At 41.7% G+C, this 27,254-nt stretch overlaps 1 protein-coding gene across 2 annotated transcripts in view; it reads left to right on the top strand.

Moving 5' to 3' along the window:
* The window catches only part of LOC122795591 (sialin-like), a 711,524-nt gene that overhangs the window by 91,852 nt on the left and 592,418 nt on the right, over positions 1–27,254 (top strand). Inside the window, exon 2 of one of the 2 annotated variants that reach the window (XM_044063849.1) lies at positions 24,648–24,844. The exons of the other annotated variant lie outside the window; for it this stretch is intronic. Coding sequence (XP_043919784.1) covers positions 24,648–24,844 — 197 coding nt within the window. The remainder of the gene's footprint in view (positions 1–24,647; positions 24,845–27,254) is intronic. 2 annotated transcript variants of the gene reach the window in all.

Here is a 27,254-nt window from a genome sequence, read left to right as displayed (position 1 = left end):
AGCCTGATGAGCCCGCTCTTCAAGGCCATGGAATGTATCATCATACAACATATAAAAAATTACATTGGTAATCCCCAAACCCTGGACCACAACCATGTTGGGTTTGTAAAATGCAGATCATGTCTCCTAAACCTGAGAGATGACATTGAAGCAGTCAACAGAACCGTAGACAAGGGTAAGGTGGTTCATACAGCCTATGTTGATCCTGCCACAGCTTACAACACCACCACACACTCTGGAAACATATATAAACCCACTAAAATAGGCATAAATTGCTATATCACAAGATGGGTTGCCAACAGGCTTACTGACAGAACACACACTGTGAAAGTAGCAGACTCCAAGCATGACTTTGGACCAGTGATGAGTGCAGTACCACAAGGTCCAGTCCTGTGTCTTGTCCTGTTTAGTATCTACTTCCCTGAAGTAAACTTTAACATGGACGGTCTGTGGCTACTGAAGTTTCCAGAGGACTGCAAACTAGGAGCCATAATCGTAAACACTAAAGATGTGGACATCCTACAAAAGGGCCTCAATGAGACAGATGGCTGTTGTCAAAGCCATGGGCTCTATCTCAATGCCAAAAGGTGCATTGTCTTCCCCTTCATTAAAAAGTCTGTAGCCAAGAACTGCAACATAGGTGGCAGTATACTTAACAATGAAAGTGTGACAAGAGAGCTTGGGTCACAGGTGGACAGTGGACACAGCTGTGATAATCACATCCCCACAGTAGTCAGGAAACCCTGCTATGTGGCACACCTCATCACAAAATGTGTCTCATGCAGAATAGAAGAGGACATTGTTCCCCACTACTCATCACTCACTAGAACTATAATAGAGTACCACGCCACTTTTGCTATGTACCTCACAAGACAACTACAACAACTGGAAAGCCTGCAGCAATACCTCACAAAAAGAATGAGCGGCCTGAAATACATGCCATACACAGACCATCTCAAAATGCTCCATCTGTACTCCCTTGCATATCACCTACTCAGATGTGTTCACTGCCTAACATACAAAGCTATGTCAAATGCAGAGCTGTTGGACATGCTCCACATAAAACACTCACAATCCCTGTGACCTTTGGACCCAAAACCATGAGTGAAATACAAAAGGAAGGGGTTACCCATTTACCTTATGGATACCCACACCTTCAGGTTAGTGGCAGAGCATGAGGCCTTGGAGACCATGCAAGTGCAACTAACACTGGGCAAAGCTGATCATCAGATTGTAGCCTGCCTTGTACAGATCACCTACCTTGTCTCAGGAACCTCACTCAGTATTCCTGAGAACAGTGGAAAATATAAAGGTCCTATCAACACCATTATATGAGGTGATTACAACTACCCAAACATTGACTGGGAGAATTACTTGTGTACAACGTCCTTTGCCCAATGTTTCCTAGAGTTTAAAAACTCTAACACCCTGGAACAGCTGGTCACCATGCCCACTAGAGGTGACACCATACTGGACATGATCATCACTAACATGGGGTACCAGTGTTCCACAACAGAGATAAAACCCTCGCTGGTAATATCAGATCATAAAGTAATCACACTGGACATCCATATCCCGCCCCTACCCAGTCAATGAAACCACCATGAAGACATTTTCAAAAGCAAACTGCACACGTCCCAAGACCAAAGTGGAAAGTTCCAAAGCTCTCTTGCTATAGGATAATGGTATACAATCTGCTGAATCATTTACAAGTGCATCCTATGAGCATCTACAGGGATGCATGGGTCAAAACATCACAAATAAAACCAAGATGCACTCCTCCAAAAATAAGAAAACAATCTGGTGGTCGTTGCCCATAAATAAGCTAGACAACAGAAGGAGGAAACTAACACCTGATAGAGCCAACTTCACTAAAGAAAAGGCATCACTGATCATTATTAGGAGGAAACAATGATCACTCATGAAATAATTCAAGGACAGTTTCTAAAGACAAATTGCCAGGGAATGTAAGAATAACAACCACAAAGACTGCGGTAGCTATACCAGACATGTAGGTGTCAACTTCCAAATATGCTGTCAGCTACTGACTAATGGCAAGAAATACACTGAACCAACTTTCATTGCCCACATCCTGGGGGACAAGTTCAGTGTAAACTTCCCCCCATCACCCCCAAAAGGGCCTGTTTCCATCACAGAAGGATGCAGAGCCCCAGACTTCATGGACATGCAGGTAAAGACAGCCCTCTCCAAAGGCAAGAACACAGCATCAATGGGACTGGGTGGTGACCCAGGCTGCGTCTTACACTAGTCCCAAAAGGAACTACACCCTCACCTACATTCACTGCCCAGACTCAATTGTACCACAGGCTATGTACCCAAAGAATGGCGTACACTAAAAGTCATCCAACTCCACAGAGGGGGTGCCACAACAGAACCTGGAAACCATTGCCCTATATGTATACTCAGCCTGGTCTACAAAGCTATTGAGCAAATTGTCATGGAACCCATAAACAGAGACATTGGGGACCTTCAGACACTGGACTCTACACAACGTCGCCTTGTTAAAGGCAGATCCTGCCTCCTAAACATAGTTGACTTATTTCAAACAGTTACCAAGGACATAGATGGAGGTGAAAGTAGTCCACACGGCCCACCTGGACCTCACTAAGGACTTTTTACACCATTCCCCACTCTGTCATCATGGACATGCTTACCAGCTTGAACATTAACAGCTATGTCACAGGATGGGTGGCCAAGTGGCTCACAGATCAGACACACATGTTCAGAGTTGTGGGTGCCATGTCTGACTCTACGCCAGTCACAAATGGCATCCCACAGGTCTTGGTCCTGGGACCCCACCTGTTCAGTAGACACTGCTCAGAGGTACAGACAAGCATGGGAGGAGTATGGCTGAACAGGTGTGCAGATGACTGCTAACTGTGGTCCATAATTGACTCTATGGCTGACATACACATCCTCCAGAAGGGGCTTACAGAGACAGATACCTGGTGTCAAAACAATGCCCCAAGCAGAATGACAAAGAATTCATAGTCATCCCCTTTGGCTAAAACAAAGTGCAAACAAATTACCACATAGGTGGTACTCCAGTATGTATGGAGGAAGTCATGAAGGCCCTGGGGATACAGTTAGATAGTAAACTCTCCTTTGATGATCACATGGCCAAAGTGTTTAGACATTCCTTCTATGTAGCCCACCCAATGTCACCTAATGTAACCCACTTTGTCTACTCTGATGATGTCACCATCCTACAAATATACCTGTGGAAATGAGAACTCACAGTAATGTGTATAGCGCATCATGTAAATGCGTACTCCTATAGTATCATAAACCAGTTAGGCAGGGGTATGAATACTGCACTTGACAAGTGTGTGTGTGTGTGTGTGTGTGTGTCTGTTTGTGTGTGATCTCCTTGGAGAGGAGCAACCTTTTTGGAGAGTACTCAAACACCTTAAAAGTGGTATACTAATCTTTGTCAGGTCTGATGATGTCACCATCCTACAAATATACCTGTGGAAAGGAAAACTCACAGTAATGTGTATAGTGTGTCATGTAAATGCATACTCCTGTAGTATCATAAACTATTTAGGTAGGGGTTTGAATCCTGTACTTGACGTGTGTGTCTGTGTATGATCTCCTTAGAGAGGTGCAACCCTTTTGGAGAGTAGTAAAACACCTTAAAAGTGGTATACTAATCTTGGTCAAGTCTAATGATGTCACCATCCTACAAATATACCTGTGGAAAAGAGAACTCACAGTAATGTGTATAGCATGTCGTGTTAGTGCATACTCCTCTAGTATCATGCAGTAGTTAGGAAGAAGTTTGAATCCTGCACTTGGTGAGTGTGTGTGTGCTCTATGTGTGTGATACTGTTGATCAATGTGTTGTGTGTTTTGCTTTTACTACTGTATGACATATCAGTATGACAACAGTATGTGCATTGCACGTGTGAGGTAGCTGTGTGGCAAATACATATACGTACATGTGACCTCAATTATTGCATGTGTGGGAACCCTACTTTCTCCAAGAACATATCTGTCATCTTTTCCAGAGTGTGCTGCTGCTTTTCAGACCTTAGGTCACATCTGTATGCTTGTGACAAGGCCAGCCACTGCAGTGTCCCTGGCCTAGGTCATCCATGTCACACACACTCATTACAGTCTCTATTGAATTGTCTGAGTGAGGGTTTATGGCCGAGGTGTATGTCAGACCTGTTCAAACACAGCAAAGTCTGTCAGTGATGGCTATTCATTATAAGTGTACAACAACTTTTGTGGCTATGCATGCAGACCCCTTATTGCTTATGTGATCCACCGAGGGATTTAAAAATACCTTTGGAAATGTGATTATCAAAGGATAGATGACGTACCACTTGGTTGCATGTACACATCGGTATCTGTTCTTCATGTTGGTGGCTACTACCTATGTGGTACTGTGGGGATACTATGTTCCGTAAAGGTGGATGACTTTGCTTTGGTTGGCTTATAGCTTTACAGCATGGGTTTGGCAACAGGGATCTGTCTGTGTGATACCCTTGTGGAGGATGTGTGTGTCATCTGGAAATGCATTATAGGCCACAGTATGCATTACCAGACGTGGACGGACATATCCCTACTGTGATTCCTTGTACCTAAGAGAGCTATATGCCAAAAAGGAGTGGTCTCAGTAATGGGTGCAGGTGAATACCACTGGTTACTGGCATAGTATAGTACCTGAAGGATCCAAATGTTACTGTGTGTCCTACATCTGTGTGTCAGTTGTCAAGACATCATCTAACAATTGGTTATGGTCAGGCTGTTGAAGTAATGTATACTACCAGAATGCAAAACAATGACAGATAGTAACAGTATCACCCACAGCACAGTGTCAAACCATGTCATGCACACATTTGTAGTCAAGTTCCGAAATGTGTGTAGTACAATGTCAACTGGCCACCAATAGAAACTATGGAGTGTTACTGTGTAATACAGGGCATGTCACCCTGCCCATGTGTCCACTATGCACGTACATGCAGACAGTGCACCTCCACCATGTTCACAAATGTCACACACATCCCACACATACTGTCTACTCTCTAACACATGCTGCCAATACTACACACATCAGCCAAGTGGCATGTGGGCGGACAATACACTATTGGAACTAACCCTGGTGTAAACATTACTACATTGACAATCATAGCTTAAATGCATCATGCCTGCTCAGCTACACCTTCAAGCATATCATTACACTCTACTGCTGACAACATGCTAACATTGCTATACTGCTATAAAGTCACCCTGTGCATCAGCACCATGGTAGCCTGTTCCTGCATCAATGTTACAGATGACAGGAGGTGGCACAGGTTTCATCATATGCACAGAGTGTGTTGTTGTTTTGTCAGAGGCCTACATTGAGCCATACAATCAACATGTGTGTGTGTGTGTGTGTGTGTGTGTGTGTGTGTGTGTGTGTGTGTGTGTGTGTGTGTGTGTGTGTGTGTGTGTGTGTGAGGGCCAAGAGTACTGCTATGGGCCAATGTTGATGTAATGTGTGCGGGTATGTGTTAGCCCTAGGTGTCTTGTTTATATGTGTATGTGTCTGCATGCACACAGTTCCACCATGTGGCTGCCATATACAGGTATTTGTGAGACAGCCACAGACTGTACCTGCCAGGCTTTACAGATCACCATCTCTGGCCATGGATACGGTACCTGTGCCTGGCAGGGGTGATACTGACACTATCAGGTACTAAGCCTGACTGGGTACTATCTCCAGAGGTAGATGGATGTACAGTGGACCCAGGTCCCTGCTGGGACTGTCCAGAGCCATGTGCACGTGGTCTTCCAGGATGGTCTATGGACAGTACACCCCCAACATTGCTGGGGCTGGTACTGGCACTACAGGAGCGGCTGTGACTTGAGTGACATCCACGGCGACTGCCAGCTGCTGATGTTGCTGGCATATGTCCACGTCGACGACTCAGCCGTCCCACACTGTCCTGACACATGGACATGACATTGCGGAGGACATCTAATGTCTCACCCCAATGTCTATCAGTGACCTCAGTGTAATGACGGATGGCACCTGCTAGGTCATGGATACTGTAAATTACTGTGGTGTTATGTGCCCTCTGTGCCTTTAGTCCCTGTCTGGTGTACTGCTCCATATGTGCCTGTGCCTCCATGACAGCCTGAAACATGAGTGAGGTTGTAAGACCTGTGGCATGTCTGCCAGTGGCATGATAAGCAGCAGTGCTCCGACGAGAACCCCTGGACATATGCCTATGTGGTACGCGTCCAGACATCTGGGTATGGCTGCTGTGTCGGTATGCATGTGCCACAGATACCACACTGTCCTGGCCAATGCCAGCTGTACGCTGTCCCTCAGCTAAGGGCATTGGTGATGGATGTATTGGCAGCATGACTGTGTGCATGGATGGGGTGGACACTTGTGTACTGTCGATTGGTGGCCCAATGACAGACCCTGGCAAACATGCCTGTGCCTCAACAGACCTATCATCATTATCACTATTATGCTCAGTGACATCAGTTTCCCTGCTGCAGTGAACCAGCCCAAATTCATCACCTGTGAGAGGAAGACAGGAAACACACTTTACGATCTGTACATGATGTCGGCACACATGAACACATGCACACATGAACACATGCACACATGCACACATGAACACATGCACACATGAACACATGCACACATGCACACATGAACACATGCTCACATGCACACATGCACACATGCACACATGAACACAAATACACTCCTCACTAAAACAGACACACATACAAACACACACAAACACCACCAGCAATCCAGAACATACTTAATAGCATGTGATGGTGGAGTACAGTATCACAAGCCAAACATTTATATCAAATGTGTCAGCATGCAGGACGTATGTTGCTCAACAGCATGCAGTGTGAGTGTAGACAGCCCTTGCTAATAACAGTATGCATGGCTTTGATGCATGTGTGTTTTTGTTCAGTGATTGGCCTCAACCTGGAACGCAATGTGTACATGGACACAACATTGCTGTGCAAGTATTAAAAGCTCTGCAATGTCCTGTGCACCATCACTCACAGGTATACATACCATGGCTGGATGTGTATCTGTGTGTCACATAGATATCCTTTTCTGATTAGAGCATCTGTGTCTTTACCAGATAATTGTGGACACAGGTTTAACACATGCATGCTATGTATCCACACAGGATGAGTGGTGCATGTATACCTGATGGAATACCATTGCTCAACATAGCCATTGTACAGTGGTTATGGTGAGTGTAGGACATATTGTGGACATGCCAGTGCCAGCCTTGACATGGCATGCTACAACACAACTGCAACATTAAATATCACACATACACAATGTGTGTCATGTGACCTATACACTCAATAGCATTACAAGACATATGTGTGTCACTTTGTACAAATGGTGATTGCTATGCATATTGTGTATAGGTGCATATGTTTGCACACAGACAACATTGAGGTGCATAGCAATTAATGATATGTGTAGTACTGTAGCCACTGTAACTGGATGGGGTGTAGTACCATGAACCATCATCATGCAGCATCATGTGATCACTCAAGGCTACTAATGTGTGCCAGACCAGCACATGGCATGCTGTACCTGAACTGCAGTACCATGGCTACATTCACCATTTCACAGCCAGTTGTTACATGGGTTTGTAAGGTGCCCAATAGGGGGCATTGCCTCACATGCATGTGTTATGTGTTGAAGAGTGTCGCACAGCCACATGAGAGGCCTCTACCCCTCAGGTATATTATGTGTGCTGTGTGGATGACATTTGGGATACTGGAGTGTGACCTTACAGCGGGTGTCTGAATACACCATGTATAGCATGTTAACGTGTACTGCGTATGACACAGTTGCATATGTTGTGTGCATGTGTATCAACTCTGCCTATCCAATGTCCACTACAGTGTTGCCACAATTGTGTGGGATGCTCTGTGTATTGCATGTGTTTGAGGCAGCTACTCACATTACTGAGATGTGCATAGTCTCACAGTAAACATGCACAGCATGCATTATGCGCAGGTGTGTGACGTGTACATGGCCTGCACCTCACCTATGACATGCACATTTAATTAGCAATATTAAATGTAGAACACACTCACCAGCATGGGTCTGCTGCCTTGCTGTCACACCAGAGGGACCTACAAGGATATGAGACAGTTTGTCAGTGGCAACAACTGTGGCACTGCTACTGTGTGTTTGCAATCTTACAACGGTTGACAGTCACAGGCCTGCAGATTATATTCCTAATTATTTTTATTGCACAACACTAGGCACCACATCTTCTAACTACACAGTACACATCTCACATAAGCATGATCTACCAATAGAGGTAACAGTAGTGTACAGCTATGCCATGTTACCTGCACGCTCCATGTCAACTTGCTGGGGGGCTCCGGCCTCCATGATGATACATGTTAGTTGTTGTTTTTGTTGGCCAGGAGCCACCTGGCTCAGGAGCAGCTCCTCCACTCTGGTGAGGCAGGGATGGATGGCTACCCCACCACCTGTGGCAAGCTGTTGTCTATGGATTTTAGATGCATGCTGCTGGGCATGTCTAATTAAATCACTGCAGTGATGGCGTACCTGCTCATATGTCCGGTTATGCATGCCTATGTCATTTACCCTATGGTCAAGATCTTGCCACAGTGCAGTCCGCTCATGCTGGTCCTGGCTGGTTCTTGAGAACAGCAGGGTGTAGTGCTGAACCATGGTGGCTGTAATCATTTCCTCCTCTGCTGGGCTATATGAGGGATTATGATGGTGGGTCATGACCCTGGAAGACAATGAAACAATATGTGTGAGCAAGTCAAGTGGCACACTTAACATTCTAAAGTACAGATATCAATTAACTGCCATATATAGCAACCTATTGGCTGTCAGAGGATACACACTTTCAATACCACATATCAGTGCTCAACCCACAACTGCCTGACAGTGCCTGACACACTCTATATATCAAACCATGTTTTGCACAGCAACAAAGATAAACCAGTATGTAAGACTATACAACAGTACATGGCACACTGTATGCAACACAATGCACCACCTAGCCACAGGGGGTATATATCAAGCTAATGCATAATGTAACATGTAATCCATTGCAATGATTGTAAAGTCCAGTTACAGTATTACCAATATACCACACTAGTCATTGATGGCAAACCCCTGCCTAACATATGTGCACATTCGTTAATATAGGTGGCATATGCTGCACTAGACTGTACATGTTGCTAGTTATGCACCTATGTCCTGTAACACACACATATGACCAAGGCCATGGTACAGGCATGCACACACACACACACACACACACACATCAGACATACATACCAGACACAAAGGTATGCCAACCCACATGACCTTTACCTGTGTACCATACAGTACTGTGTGTCAGTAGTTTCAAAACCTTATGCCTGAGGTATGTCATCTGTGAGGACTACGGGGAACACACATAACAGTGGTTCCAAGAAATGTGGACATACACCATACTGTGCTGTTTAGGCATACAGCTTCAGGTAGTACTACAGTTCATACAGGGGTTGGATTCACCAGCAGTAACACTCAATAAGCATACATGTACTGCTGTAGCCTACAATGGGACACCCCAGTCAACACCAATGGACTATGTCAGACCATATGGCATACTGCTTTTTCTGCCTAGCAATAGCATACACATCATTTGCTGGGATCACAGCTAGGACACATAATACCATGACAGAAACAGTTTCCCACTTAGCTATCACACATATACAGAACTCTGACACATTCACCAACACATTCACCATCACACTCAGTCAACCTCACATAGCAATTATTGCAACAAGTACATGTGGGTATGTATCGGTTCATAGGTAGGTTATAGGCTATTGACCCTAGGGCCTATAGATGTCTAGCCATATGCTACCCTGGCCTTTGACACACAGGTAATTTCATTTCATGTGGCTATTTCACGTGGCCCTGTCAAACAGAGCCACAGAGGTGATTCACGGGGTGTATTTCCTATCTCCCATACAATCATCAGGATTATATATGATGACTGCTAATTAGGAGCTTTGTTTGCTATTGATAGGTGGTTTGTTCCAGAGTATGGGATGTCTCTGAGATAGGAATCTATCCCTCCAGCATGTGCTGTTTATTGAGGTGACAAGGTTTAGGTCCCTAGAGCGTGTAGCTCGTAGGGATTATGATCTGTTTACGTGGAGCATGTCCAACAGCTCTGGGTTTGACATAGCTTTGTATGTTAGGCAGAGGTCACCGCTGGGTAGGCGGTATGCGACACAGTCTAGCTGTGGTTTTGTGAGACGGCCTGCATAGGGCATCTGTTTGAGGCTGGTATTACTCTTTGTGAGGTATGTCTGTATCCTTTCCAGTTTTTGTAGATGTCTTGTGAGGTACATACCACGTGGGGCATTGTACTCTTTAATGGGTTTTATGTGTGTGGAGTAGAGGGGAACACTGACCTATATTTCTCTGAATGACACACCTTTTGTGATGACGTGTACCACATAGACAGATTACATGCCTAGTGTGGCACTGTGATTATCAAAGGGGAGACTACTGTCCTCCTGTGTCCCATGGTCTTTTATCACACCTTTGGTGTTAGGTAGACTACCACCTATGTGGTAGTTAATGGGTACTGAGTTTTTGCAAGGAGAGATGCCAATGCAGTGGCAACATTGAGCTTGAGTCCATGGCTTTATCACCAGGCATCTGTTGCAGTAAATATGACCCTGTCTCTCTCTCTCTCTCTATATATATATATATATATATATATATATATATATATATATATATATATATATACATACATACATATAAGCATCCATTGGTGTACATATAGATATACATATAGGCACATATACAGTCCACCTTTCATGGTGGGAATATCAAGTATGTGAAGGTTGTGAGGTATACAGTTATGTCATAATATTGCACAGTGTTGTGCGGAATGCATTGAAGGTGTTCTCAGCCCATGTAGCTTTAGCAGGCCTCACTGGCTGCAACACTGCAAACCTGACAAATCATACCCACAGCGTTTAACCACCACATGTCATATACCAGCACTGTATGCTGTCTGGTTTGCCACACACTACAACCTACTTAGAAATATACACATAACAACCTTCAACAACATATATATGTCCACCTTTCACAAACAGTTGCAGTATGTCCCTTGCTCTATGCACATGTACAGATGCTAATATATCTGACAAAGACAGATCTCTCTGTATGTGTGTGCCATACACACACAAGGACCACAGTGTTGTAAGTCCGTGTACCTCACAGCTGACCTGTTGGGCCTTGCTGCAACATGAACAGGTGTCACGTGTGAGCACACAGTAATATTAGAGGGTGTATATATAGCTGCAAATGCTAGATTACCATACTTGCCTGGTACAGCTGTTGCCAATGCTAAGCTACACATTAATATGACTATCATGCATTTGTTACTCTGTCACATCCATGTTTACATAACTGTATGCGCTACTCCCCTGAACAGACATTGTACACACTACTGTACAGAACACAGATAACATGGATCAGATGTTTGACATTTAATGCTGAACTACATATGTCACACTCATATCCCACTGCACACAGCTACACACTGATTTCTCCATGGCAGTAGTTATGCAGAGCATCTGTACATAGATACGTACTGCTGCCACATATGGATGATTCAAACTATGTAGAGTACTCTTCAAAAACATCTACTACATGCCAGTAAATACATATCTGTTACATACCTTTCCTTTATATGTGTTTGTAGTAGTCAGTTCCGTGTGTTTTGTACACTTTTTTTTTATATCTTATTTTTTCAATAATTTTTTTCAATATATTTTTTCAATATATTATTATTTTTTCAATATATATATATTTTTAAATATATTTTTTTCAATATATTATTATTTTTTCAATATTTTTTTCAATATAATTTTTTTCTCAATATATTTTTTTTCGAGATATATATATATTTTTTTCAATATATTTTCTTTTATATCTTTTTTGTTTCCTGTTGCTGTGGTCTGTGTCTCTCTGTGTCGCTCTCTCTCTCTCTCTCTCCCTCTCCGTACCTGCAATGAAATGATTGCATGTGTGGACAGCAAGTACAGCCTGCTTTTATAGGTATCTGCACATGTGCATGTGATGGCCTCTGCACCAATTGTTGGCCACCATTTGGCAATTGCATGCTGCCTCCTGTGTTGTACTTGCAGTACTCACTGTCATAGCAACCAAATGCTATAAATTGCTATGTCAGTTAGGTGTAGCCCTTTCAGCTTTCCAAAGTGGCAACCATGCTTGTTTGCTGTGGACAGTGTTGTGTAAGTCAGAAGGTTGGTATACTTCTTGTATCTGATGCTAGGAGTGTAGCCAGTGATTTGAATGTTGTACTCAGACCTGAATGTTGCCACTTCCAGTACACAGTTGTCAGTGTAGAATTGTACTCACCCCTACAAATGCTGACACAAGATACATGGGAGTATGTAGTTTCTTTTCTACTTATGCAATTAGCTGCCATACATACGTATTTATTGAGATGATTTCATTTGGCACATGAACTATTTGTGAACTGCTATACTGTGGATATTAATGTACTAATTTCTGCACAGTTTGTGTTTTGTTTTTGTTGACATTAGCACAGGATGCTCATGAAAACTGGACAATTCCATTACTGAGTATGCCTACCTGCATCCTTGCTGGGCCTTGAATACACAGGTATTTTGTACATTTGGGTGGGGATTGTCCTGCTATGATACTGTGTGGGGGTTGTAAAGTGCTGCTGTAACATTATTTACTGCTAAAATGGCTGGTTCTATTATCACAGTCATGTAATGCAATTTCACAACAACTGCTGGTAAAGTTCCACAGAACAGGTTTTGTGTTATGACATTTCTATCTTTCCTTTACATTCACTCATTCTGATGCATGATATATATATATATATATATATATATATATATATATATATATATATATATATATATATAAATATATTTCAGCAACAACCTGCAGTATATCTACTGTGGCTTAGTAATACTTCATGCAGTCTAATGTGTACAAGGTCTGGGGTTTGAAACTGACAGTGGTGGTTTATTTTGCTGCTGAGCAGAACAAGGGCCCTCACATGCAGGGTGACTAAGGCACTTTTAAGCAGTTGTAAGTGGGTTTGCGTGGGTTTGCGTGAAGCTTAGCAATACTTAGCTAAGCGTACACAAGAGCACACTCGCGTAAACCCGCTAACTACTCCTTAAAAGTGCTTACTCCAGCTAACCCCCGCACTCATTTCTTTGAAAGAAAAGAAAATGGGGAGATAGGACAGTGGTGAAAAAGGGGCACAAAGATGTAAAGACAGTAGGGAAAACAGTTAGGGATGTGCAGGACAGGTGTGGGGAAGGTCCATAGCTGCCCATTTCTTTAACAGCAACAGCTGTGCATATACTAGTAATTTGGAGGGAAATTTGAAACCTTCCACCCCTGAGAGAGGGGTGAGGACAACGAAGTATGTTGTACTGCCAATTAAATTTCAGTTTCTGTGTCCAGTGGAAATGTGCGCAAAATGGGCAGCTATGTATGGGGCGTAATTTTTTTGTGGGAGCAGATTGCCCATTTTTTTCTCAGGTGAGAGTGGAATGTGGGGTAGGGGAAGTAGGTATATTTGGGGAGGTAAACAGACAAGACAAACAAGACGCATGCAGGGGTGGAATATGACACATGGGGTGGGTGAACACCACTGACGGGGAAGGATGTTTGGAAATCGCAACCCATGAGCCCACAGATGGCAACAGTGGAACTGAGATCCCCACCCATGGGCAGTCACCACTGCACCTTCACAGCCCAGAGGGTGGCTGTGCTGGGGGCTGCGTAGGAGGGGCAGGCTCACTCATGAGTCACACCACTCTTGCCTCGAGCTGGCGTAGGGGATCAGTGACTGAATGCTCGATCTCCCTAAGCACCACAGCCCGGACCGTTTGGAGGGTGATAGGTGGCCCTCCTCCGGCCACACTTGCAGGGGGGGATGAGCCCCATCCCTTGCAGTGCTTCCACCTGAAGGTGGCACAGGGCCAACGGAGGAGGAGGTCCCGGGCTGGGCACTGAACCTGCTGGTGCCAGTTGCCATCGCCAGCTGAGGTGAGACAGGTGGGTCCGCTGGGACCGGCCTTCCCATATGTTCTATGTTTAGGAGGATTTAATGACAATATAAGTTGGTAACAGCCAACAGCATTTCAAATTAGTTGTAACAGCATGCAGTAATATTCCCATTAACTCAACACACCAGAGTTCCAACAGTTGAACAGCAAGCATAACACATGCATATATAGAACAGCAGTGGACATTCCAACAGCATGCAGGATTGATTGGTGGCAACAGGCCACCAAGATTGTGGTGTTTGAACAGGACACATGCATCAAAGTAAATGCAGATATTTATAAACCAATAGGACATATGTCCCAACAAATGTTTTGAGATTACACATACCCACTGAGGTGTGGAATTGCATTGTTTATGCACATACAGTAGGGTGTAAAAAGATACCTCCATTAACAACTTATATGTACTTATAGTTTACACTACATTCCTATTGACTGCAGGTATATATCCCCTACATGTATTATTACACTAGGCAATGTCCATTAAATTGTGAAATGGGTTTTGCTAGTTCCTTATATACCTGACCTGTATCTGACATACAGACTGTCCAGGATGCAGATGTTACTGCTACATATTTATATATTTTATTTATATTTATATATCTACATATCTGGATGTGTTCAGGTGACATTATCGGTTATATTTTAACAGCCCCCTACAATTCTAGCAACACACTTACATTTCTGGGGAACACAATAACAAGCTACTCATGCGCCAGATTTATTTATACATGCCAGCCATGAAACAACAGTTGAGGACTGTATATATGCTTAAAAGCTACTGGCACTCCCTTCATCCACTTTCTATGGGCCTACCCAAGTGTGGGTTGACAGCACTTAATACAACACTACTATTTCTATACTGCAAGAGTACAACAACATTTCGAAGAAAGTGACACGGACACACTCCAGGAGTTATACCTTTATTAATTACATTACACAGTTTTCTAGTGGCTCTCTCATTTATTTGATATTACAGTGCATGCAGATGACTTATTCAAGACATATTATACCTTAATTTATGGGTTACAACACTCTTTTTCAGGCTCTCTCACTTATTTTATATAACAATACATGCAGAGAAATTATTCAGGACTTATTATACCTTTATTAATGGGTTACAACACTCTTTTTCAGGCTCTCTCACTTATTTTACATAACAGTACATGCAGAGAGGTTATTCAAGCCTTATTATACCTTTATTATTGGGCTACAACACTTTTTGTCAGGCTCTCTCACTTATTTTATATAACAATACATGCAGAATAATTACTAACCTGCCTGGTGGCGCAGCCTTAGCAGCCTATCTGCATAGGCTTGCTGATTTCCAGCACGGACACCTGCAGCTGTGAAGTAAATGAAGTGATATTGAGACATATACCTATCAACTACAATAGCACTTCTTACATACTTCATTCCATGGCTACCTACACAGTAGTGGGGCATTTGCCATCCCACGGGCCTCCTGTATCCATTGGTTCAGTTGGTCCTGCTTGCATCTTTTCAGGTCTGCATGGTGGTGTCTGACCTGCTCACTAGTCCGAGGGACGCCTGTGGCACTGGTGAGTTCATGTGTGAGACGGTTCCAGGCTTCCGCTTTGTATTTTGTGCCCTGGAACTGTCACTGCAGGAGTCTGGCATCATGATGATGGAGGAGGAGCCAAACCATCACTTTTGACTTCTCAATGCCCCACCATTGTGCTTGAAAGTGAGAGCCCTCTCCAACACCAGCCATTGCTGCCTGCAGATGGGAGCTACAACCAGTTATGGTGAGTATTCCCGCCTATGGAGCTTAAATATGCCTCATTTCCCGCACTTATTTGTGATTGGCCGGATTTGAAAATTCTCAGCTGAGTGCACACCTGCTTAGCACTGGGTAAACTTTGATTAATATGTATATGTGTGTTGACAGTGCATGAACATCAAATGCTGTCATGTCTTAGTGGTTCAGTACTTTGATTATGGTGCACACTATCCCGGGTGCGAGGCCTGTCATTGCTTTTTATTTTACTACTGGCCTGACTGGCTAGGAGGTGTGGCTGTGTTTAGCTGACTTTGCTCAACTTTGCCCAACGTTGCTCTATGTTTACCGACATTGCCTGACGTTGCGGTAGTTAGTGCGGTGCGCAGCTTCATGCAACCATGTTTTGTTTGCACTAGTTGGCGCGATGCGCAGCTCCGCGCAAAGCTATTGTGCTAGTTAAAGCACTGCTAAGCTATGAGCAATTATACTTAAATATGCTTAATACTGGTAAACTTTGCTTAGCAGTGCTTCACACTGCTTAAGATACATTACTTATGTATTTATCAGTATGCATGACCATTTCACCTTCATATATATATATATATATATATATATATATATATATATATATATATATATATATATCGTTTACTACTACATAGGCCATTTCAATGCATTTTACTAAAATTTAAAAGGTAAATGTCAGGAATTATTTTTATGCACAGATTTACTACAGAAAATGGGAAGGGGAGTGGTGGGACTTGAACCGGGAATGCCTTCTCTTTGTGCGAAGGTTCTACCACTACGCTATTGCTATTTGGCTTACTTTGCATGTAAGTAGTTTATTATCCTCTTCGATGTCTGAACTGCTAACTGTAACTAAACAATGGTCAAACCCACGCACACACGCGCAAATACGGGCAGCTATATCGGGAATGATAAAAAAAAGGTTTTACATTTTATTATATTTGTACAGGGGTTTGGAATGTGGGGGAGTGTAGTGTTGGGGATATACACATTTGAGCGGACTCGCTCATGTCTGGTGACATTTGCAGTTTAGGCACTTGCAGGGGCGTGGATATTTGGACTGTTTGGCAGTCTGACACGCCCCCTGCACTTGTGCACGCTCCGTGTTAGCCTTTGAGTTGAGTCAGCGCACCCTCATGAATATGCATGGCGTGCTGACGTCATACTCTTAGGCTGCAGTTTCTGAGTAAGACTTATTTAGTCTTACACAGAGGATTAGTGAATCCCGACCATACAAATAAACAAACAAAACATAAATAAATAAGAAAATTCCAGCCAATATTGCTCAGCCACCTTGAAACCGTAGTAATTAAATGACTCTTACTAGAATAAATACTGCTCTGTCCAAGATGATCCCCTCACCAGGACAGAATAGACTGCTACCGTGATAACTTTTAAACAGGTAAAACACTATGAAAATGGCAGAAATAACAAAGCAACTCTAGAAAAAATAACTTTCCTGGGTCTTTTGATATAGCAGATGTCCAGGAAAAAATCACTTTATAAGTTCCTCAGTGAGTGCACACAAATTCCATCTCTCTGCAGCCTTACTGGAAAGTCAGTAAAACAGCACAGCTGATTGCAGTATAAAGTATGCAAAATTGAGAAACTGCTATAAATTCAAGTCAACAGTGCTCAGATATCTGGAGGGTGCATTAATTAAACTACTTTCACTATAATAAACACTGCTTTCTCTGAGATGCCCCCACACCAGGCTTGAACAAGCTGTCACTAAGATATGTTTTAAATAGTAATTAAGTGAAATAAAACAGGTAAAGGTTGTAGCATTTGTTTTTAAAATACGTTATATGCCATCTTTCTGAGACATAATTACAATGCCCCACACTGAGGTGATACAATGCCCCACACGGAGGTGAGGATAAGTCCTTATTCTTTCCCAGTATAAGCAGAGACATGCTCAGGCAAGTACAGGACCACACTGGTGTAGGCAACTGAGTAGAATAGCTGGGAGTGGTCTTCAAAGTGCAGGTGACTCTGTCTACTTGACAAGCTGGTACCTGGCCCAAACTCTAACTTCCCCATTCACACATGCTACTATGGGCGGCATGTGCAATTGGCTCTAGTGGGGCACTTCTCTGCCTCTGTGAGTGCCATCCTCAGGAGACCCACTCACCCTCCGAGAGACTTCCTGGAGATTCATTGGCCTCTGCCAGAGAGTCAGTGTCAGTAACACCACCAAGCATGTGTTACCCATTCCTCCCTCCCACTGAGGAGATGTGAGAAGTCCACGCCTCTTCTCTGCTCTCTAACCTCCTCCACCTCCTCCTCCTCCTCCGCACCATCTCCAGTTGAACTCAGGTTGTCACAGTCATAGTCAAAGTTTTCTCACTCTGTGCCATTACAAATATAGAAAGGCAGGTGGCATGAAAACATATTCCAGATAGAAAGATGATAAGAATCCAAACTGTCTCTCTGTAGGTACATGAGAAGTAGTCAAGGAAAGAAGGAGATCAGAAAAAAATGGAGAAAAGGAAAATATATGAAACCAAACGCAGAGTTTCAGACAGCAGCAGGAAGAGATGATGATACATTGCAAAGAACTGGAAGAAGATAACAGATGGGAAAGACAAGACACCTCTTTATAAGAAATTGGTGATATCAAGGGAATCTCCCAGGCAAAAATAAGCATGATAAAAATTCAAAGATGGAAGAGACCTACCAGGTGGAGAAGATTTTAAGAAGAGGTAGCATGAATATAGAGAGCTATATGAGGAAGAACCTAATATCACTGATACAATGCAGTGATCATAAGATGGTATGATCTCTGATCAAAAGGCAGACATCTTGGAGAGTGAAGTTAAATGGACCTTAGAACGACTTGCTAACAACACAGCTGCAAAAAGCCATAGAATTGCAGAACTGGATTGATTAAAATCTTGTAAAGTGATACTGTTACAGGGTTGGTTGTAATTTGCCAACAAATTTGGAAAATGCATTAATGGCCATTGATGGGAAAAGGTCAGTTTATATTCCAATTTCTAATAACCACAGTGCTAAAGAATGCACAAGTTCTCAAAGAACTGTATGTGTTTCCCATGCTAACAACTAATGCTCAAGATCCTGCCAGGTAGATTCTGACAATATATGGACCGAGAGCTGCCAAATGTACATGCCAGTTTTAGAATGGGCAGGTGCCAAATACCATATTACCAACATCCACTGGATAAGAGATAAAATAAGTGAGTCCTAGAAAGACATTTACTACTGCTTCATCGACTGCCCTAAAGGTTTTGACTGTGTGGGCCGTAACAAACTGTGGCAAATTTGCAGAAAAATGGGGACACTCGGTCTTCTTATTTGCCTCCTGATGAATCTGTATGCAGAACAAGAAGCACCACTCCGATGGCTGAAAGTGAGAAAGCATTGAAGAGCATGTCAGTGAATGTAAAACTAGGAAGCAGTTGACTTGCTTAATATTAGAAAAAGTAAAATTATGTCATCTTGGCCTACTGATTCATTGAAAATAGATAGAATATAAGTGGAGACTGTAACAGATTTTATATTTCTGGGATCAGTCATCTCTGCAGATTGTGACTACAGCAATGACATTTAAAGACACTCACTTCTTAGAAGGAAAGTTATTGCAAATCTGGATGTATTTAAATAAAAAAGATATTACATTGTCAGCAAAAGTCCATATAGCCAAAGCTATTGTTTTCCCACTAGTAAGATACGACTATGAGAGCTGGACTGTATGTAAGGCTGTTCAATGGAAAATCCATGCTTTTGAACTGTGTTGTTCATGAAAACTTTTTAAAATTATGTAGGCTGCAAGAAGATCAAATCAGTAAGTACTTAAAGATATAAACCCAAACTGTTTTTTGGAAGGTTTGATAGTAAAATTAAAGCTCAAACACATTTTTAATTGCATACCCCCTCCTTACCTGATGACCAGTAAGCTCTCCTGCAAGACATTCATTTGTTCCCCTTTAATGGGAATTCACCAAATCCACTGGGGCAAGAGATATTGGAGAGGTCATCCTACAGGAAATACAGGGGTGAATGGTCTAACCACCTCACCCCTGAGTGGTAATGTGTGCACTGCTATCACTGTCACTGTAAGGACTCCCATTTCTTTTTTGTGGGTTACGCATTCACTTACACATGTACTGACAAGGGCTAACATCAAGAGCTTGGGTAGTCATACCTACATCCTCCCTGCACTGGCTCCCCTCATTCTGACATGTTTCCACCCTCCAGTGATGGCTGTATTAGCAGAGCAGGTTCAATCAGGACCACGATTTCTCTTTCCCAAGATGGGCCTGCCCATCCTCCCTGACTTTGCCATTAAGCACCTGAAGAGCTAATTGAACTCAAGTTACCTGGGACAGGATTTACTGGAGAAGACGTGGATGCTGGAAAAGATTTAAGGCAAAAGATGAAGTGGGAAGCAGAGGCTGACATGGATGCCTAATGTTACAGAAGTAATGAATATGATTTCACACGAAGTTAACAATGCACTTGCTGACAAACAGGCTTGGTATGCTAAAGTCCTTGAGGTCATGAAGAGTTAGACTTGACCAAATGACTAAGCAACAAAGAATGGCAAACGAATGCATTAAATACATACAAGTTTCAGCAACTGAGAGACTTTGTACGGATTCCATGTTGTACACTTACAAAAGATTTTTTATTAAAGAAAAGTTAATAGAATAAATAAACTAAATTTTATTAAAAGAAATTAAGTAGGGTTGTAAGGGGTGAAAAGTCAATATTTGTTTACAGCTGTACTAACAATTCTCAGGAAATTCCTGAAGTATTCTCAGTAGATTCCTACATAACATAAGGAATCCTCTACTTAACAAAACTCTTATATATTTTGTTAATAAATTCATTGCAGCCAGTTATGTTCCAAAAGTCTGGCATCAGGCTACAATATTCCTCTTGCATAAAGGATATAGTACTATAGCCTAGAAATTACAAATCTATTTAAGCTCAATGGTATTTCCTACAAACTTACAGAGTGGGTAGTAACTGAACATATCTTAAGCAATTGTAGTGATCTTACATGAAGAGGTTCATAGCAGTATAGTTAGTTAAGGGAAGATCTTCCCTACTTAATTTGGTGGCATGTTTTGAAGATGTAGGATGGGCCATGAATGATGAACTAACCACACATGATATATTCTTAGATCATGTAAAAGTATTTCATATTGTCTTCTGTAACATTTTGATTTTTAAGCCAAATACATAAAAATAGATTTGAAATAAACTACCAGCTCATAAATTTTCATATTGTAAGTACAGCGTAGTACAGGAGATATCATCACATGATTACTTTATATCCTAGTACAATCAAAGAGAAAAGACACTAAATAAATGACCTTATGGTACAGAAGGATGAATCCCCGAATGTACCTCAGAATACCTGGGCTCAGATACTGGTCCAGGTGCTGAAGGAGCTGCTGGGGGAGTTGTAAACGAAGTGACCAATGTCTGATAACCCATCCCAAGGGAGGAGAGAGGTGGTGTGGTCTGGTATAGCACAGTAGAGTACCCCCCCACCTGAAAGATGTCAGTACCCTCCTCACCTGAAAGATGTCAGGATAACTGATCTTGTGCAATGAGCAGGCATTCAGCCAGTACTAGGGAGTGCACAGCACTAAAATTGGAATCAGTGCATGTGTGGAAGCACACATAAGCCAATGGTCTAATATTTCAAGGCATATCTTACACATGGATGGATTTTTCTTGGCTCTCAGCTTTAACAATTCAAATGTTTGAATGGGCATCCCATTGCACTCTATTCCATTGAGTAACTTAAATGCAATAATCTCACTATAAATCTGAAGTTGGTCTTCTCAAGTCTCACATGATTCATTTTGCTCCGATGTATTTTTATTTTCACTCTCTTGCACATTATTCACTCTTTTTTCACAGCTGTGGTACAAATAAATGAATCATTCCTTTCTCTGTTCTACCACATGGATTTGCTGGTGTGACAACTTATTTTTCTGTATCTTGCACACTTTAAAAAAATTATTTCTCTTATTAAAGTACTTACACCACTGACTCTCTGCAGGATAACTGCCTTTCAGCTTTTCCCGGTTAGGGGTCACCACAGCAGAACTCCAGTCTGCTAATGATTGGCGGTGATTTTTTACAGTGTTGAGTTGCTAGCCCAGTGCCCAACCTTCAAAGAAGGCACACCCACACACCTACCTGCATGTGTTTAAATTCACTCGACCGCAGGGAGAATATGCAGACTCTACATAGAAAGCACTCCAGCCAAGAATCGAACCAGAAAACTTCTGTCTATGAGGCAACAATGCTCACCACTGTACCACCGGATATTTTTCATAGTTTATATTTATGGCAACACCTTGCAAAACCTTACAGTTGTGTGCCTTTCTTTGTTTTCTCTCTGGTCTTGATACATTTTTTGACTTTCTTTTCACATGTAGTTGTATACACATCTAATTCTTCTGTTACCTGCATAATTTAATTTTGCTGGCTTTGCACACATATAAATCTTTAATTAATGTTAATGTTGTTATTTGCAAAAAGAGTTGATTAATTGATGTCTTATACCACATACAGCTCTGTTTCATACCAATGAATCAAGTAACTCACTAAGTTCACACAGAACTTGGCTTTATTCTAGAAAACAGTGATGCATGCATTAATGCTTTTCTTGAGACCTTGTACCATCATGAAGAACAAATGTGGATATATGGCATTTCTCTGATCAGAATAATCTTGAATGTTCTCTTTCATTACAACAACCAATTGCTTTCTTTCTCTTGAAACTCAAAACATATTTTTGTTTCTTGCCATGTGACATGCAGGAATGTAGGACATTATACTTTCTCAGGCTTCCCGTCTGTTCCACTCTCAGTGTTTGTAACTCTATAGACATCAGTACTTAGGCTATTTGTCTTGTATAATTACATGTTCTGCCTCACAACATTAGAAAGCTCAGACGTTTTTATAAGAGAAAACAGTAGGGTGAAAAAGCACAAATCAGTCTTACAGACTGCATATACAGTCTCTCTTCTTTATATCCTACAGAGTTCTCAAAGCAGACCTTTGCTTGGCAAACAAAACCAGGTTTTGAGTCTGCCTGCAATCTTGTGTCTGGAACACAAAATGAGCAGAGCCTGTAAAAAAATCCATTCATTTCCTGTTTTAAATTAATATAAAAAGGTTAAAATTACAAAACGTACTAAATGACTGCTAAAATGAAAATTCCACACGGGATAATGGCAATCAAACTTCTTAAAGGTCGATAGGTTTTTAGCGTTAGACCAAAACCTATGAAGCTGTGTTATCACATAACAAGGCAACTATACAACGGCAGCATTTTATTTTACTTTTTATTAATCTTTTTGTGCTCCTGATGCCTGGTGACCAGTGTTACCGATGCCTTGACTGCTTACTCATTCCCTTACCGGCGTGAGAAGTATCATGCTGTTGCTGTCATCCAGGCAAGCATGAGGGTTTTTTATTCAATAATCTTACCACTGGTGGCCGACATGCATGCTCACACATGTGAGGGCTTTAAATGCCTTCTTCTATGAGTTTGCTCTTTTCTGCCGACACCGCCATGAACATCACCAAATGGGCATGGCTTTGCAGAGCTAAGCATGTTTCCAGCCCATGTGCTGCATGCCATGCACTTCTATCTCCTGCACATGTTAGCACTGCAGTGGGACAGACTGCAAATGCATCCCTCAAAATCGGCAAGTTGGTGTCCACCACTCCATATCTTTCTTCTTCCTTGACTTCTTAAGCTTCTGAGATCCTGTTTGATCACGACTTTATCCCTTAGTACCCCAGAGTGACCAGGCAGCACTTTATTTTAAAAGGATCCTCTTGTATAACATACACTCTTATAGAGTGTATAATACAGGAACTCAAACAACTTTGTTAAAACATTATGTTGACTGTAAAATGACAGATGTTATTTAACATTGTGCAGATTTGAATATTTTTTAACAGACAAGACAGTCAAACAATTGTTGGAGCAAATACTAGAACATCAAAGAAGCTTGGAGAAAATAGTTTTGAATTGTGATTTATAAAAACATTTAGTGGAAGATTCAGTGGGCCATGTTGTTAAGCTCCATTTATTACAGAGGGCATTCAGTAATGCTGTAGAGGGAGAGCACAGCATCGTGTTACAGGATAAAGAATCTTAAGTAGCAGATTAGACTGAATGTTTATATAGGAAACTGCTTAAATGAGATGCTTTCCCTTACATGCAGGCTGAAAAAAAAAAAAAAATTTAATGTCTAAACAATACTGTGTTTGAAATGATTTGTTGAAATATATATTTTGAATATTAACATTTTATTTATCACCTAGTACAGCTTTTGTAATGAGAAAACTTTATTATGAAAACTTGTTCTGTCATCCGTTATGCAAATTAGAATGAACTTTTATTATTTTATTCGCCATTGGCTTAGGGACTTATTGACTATGCACTGCTTGCACAGCAGGCAAAGGGCACCTGCATCTTGTTGAATTATAACTGTGTTTCTGTCTATTCCATCTGTATCTGCATACACATATGTATATCTGTCTCTTTAATGCCATATTAAACTGCCATAACTTGTATATTCCAGACCTTAGCCTCAAAAGCATGCATTTTTGCAAAACTATTTTAGATGTTTTATAAACTGATTGAAGGGAGGAGTAGAGTTTAATAAAACTGTTAGTTAATACCTTTTTTTCTGATTTTTAGCACCAATATGCTGTTCGTCTCGTTTCAGTCTTGCAGTATTGTCCTGCTTTGGATTTATTGTTGTTTATGCCCTTCGTGTGAACCTCAGTGTTGCCTTAGTGGATATGGTAGAAACAAATGTCAGCATTCCAGTAAACAGTAGTGACATAGCATGCCCCGAACACTTTAACTCCACTAACACCCATCGTAATAAGACGGTAAGATTAGCCTTTTATTTGGTTTTGCACTGTCACAGCTTTATTATTTGTTTCTATTTACAAATTTCTAGTGCAGCTGAAACTAAGCACCCTGAATTAGTGCATGACTTATGTAGTACTTAAAATGTTTCTAAGATATGAGATATACCTTAAATGTAGGGAAAACATGCTATTGTATGTATTTTAAACATATTTTTTATTAACAGTAACAATAACCTGGGAAATTGGAAGATACAAGGGACTACATGGGACATAAAAGGGAAATGGTGCAATATGCAGATTTATTACTAGACGTTTTGAACAGTAACCATATTAAATTGCCTGCACAGCTCACCTCATTATTCCACCAAAATGACTGACAAAGAGTGAGCTATCTTAGATGATCAAACCAGATGCCTACAGTCATTTAGCCTGTTAGCGGAACTAACTGATGTTTAATAAATGTCCACTACATTCCCTCAAAATCAAACTGTTCTACACACAATAGAACTGCAGCAATTGCATAGAAACACTGCCCCAATACATGTAACAGATAAATGCATGTACTCAAACAAAGCGTAGTTTCAGTCAGTTGTGACAACCATAAAGGTATGTTTTAGGCAGGTAAGCACCTGTACCCCTCCATTTAGGGGGAGATGTAACCCCTTTACTTTATTTTCACTATGAGGGCACTCTAATTCCTATAAACATTTTTTTTCAGTTTTTTTTTCCACTGGTCCTCCTCTGACTATCAAGCTTACCCTCCCTCCTACACTAATGCCTCATTTGTTCCCCTCTCAGCAAGAGCCCTATGGCCCATTCATTCCCTGAGAGTGAGCATATTGGGAGTATTGCTGCCATTATGAGGAGTAGCAGGGTTTTTATTGTCCGCTGTAATCCCCCATATGTGCTCATTAGCATCCAAAAGGTTGCCATGCAGTCAGCCTTATGATATATGCCATTTCTCCTCATCCTGGTAATGTGATCAACTGTCCCTGCCACTCTTATAGACCAGCACCATCACATGATCCCCAGTCTCCACTGCAGATTCTACCTCTAACATTGTAAACACAAGCACATGCCCCCCTCCTGCAATGAAAGGTTGTGTAATTACATAGCTTGTCTTGCAGCTAGCTGAATGTGACACTAGACCTGCTAATCAGACTTGGGCCACCTGTATCATAGTGCTGCCACTAGGGGGCAGCACTATGATACAGGTGGCCCAAGTCTGATTAGCAGGTCTAGTGTTTGTTACAACCTTTCATTGCAGGACATTATCCTTGGTAACAAACAGTGAAGGCTATAATGCAATACTTCAGATCCCTAGTTGCAGTTGTTCTACAAAGATAGTATTTAAGTGGCTGTGGACACCCATGGTATATAGTAGTCTCTCTCCATTATTCTACTTTCTTTTCAATGTAAATACTGGCAGTTGTTTGCACTGGTTGTGTTTTTTTTTCTTTTAGTGTTATGTTATGACTTATTGTATCCCCAACTCTGTGCCCCCAGTTTGGTCTCTCACCTCTCTCTCACTCACCTCTCTTAGTATTGGATTACTCTAAAGTCTTGCTGTTTTTACCGATCTCTATTTTATTTTATTTCTTTATTTTCTTTTCTTTAATTTTATTACACATTTGTTTGTGAATAATCATACTTGTATGAAGACCCCTTTTCAGGTACAACTTGGGCCTACTGGTGAGCAAGTTAAGTACAGAATAAAGTGTACAACAAAACAGATACAAATTAGTGCAGTTCCACTATAAGTTCAAAACAGAATCTCACTCAAATTAAAGTAGAAAGTATGTACAAGCAGAACTATGGCTAGGTAGGCTAAAGAGGATGACTGTCACATGTGCAAGCAGTTAGGGAGCACAATTAGATCCAATAGACAAATGAGAAGCTGAGTAATGACAATTCATTGCCTGCATTTTGTGAGGATTGTAATTTGTAATTCTGTTCTTTTGTGCTTATGTAACTGTTTAAAGGATTTTTATTGCTCTTTAACTGGAGAGTTGGAGAGGAGGTTTTTTTTTGGTTCAATTTATTTATTTTTATTTAGTTTACATTTGTTGACTGGGATAGTCCGACTGGATACATGTCCATTTTCAGCGGAGGCCCGGGGAGAAAAGCTCCACACAAATACTTTGATATATACAATACGTTATAACAGGCAGACAGTTTGTAGAATACATGAGACACACTGTATAAGCACATTTTATCAGATGTCCTTCAAGGATGCATCTGCAGTCCTTACAAATGGGTTGTCCTGTCGTCAGGCAGCCCTTCGGTCGGGCCGATTCAAAAGTGGGGTCTGGCCTGCGTGATGTCCACTACACCACGGCGTCATAAGCTGTGCTTCTTCTCGGTATAAAAGTATCAGCCGGCTTTTTTTTTTCCTTTCTCTTTCTTGCCGTGGCACCACCAAGCGAGC

This window comes from Protopterus annectens, chromosome 1.part0, assembly GCF_019279795.1.
Source record: "Protopterus annectens isolate FY-2018-M chromosome 1.part0, PAN1.0, whole genome shotgun sequence".
NCBI lineage: Eukaryota > Metazoa > Chordata > Ceratodontiformes > Protopteridae > Protopterus > Protopterus annectens.
Note: the sequence above shows the minus strand (reverse complement) of the source record. Positions and strands in the feature narration are given on the sequence as shown.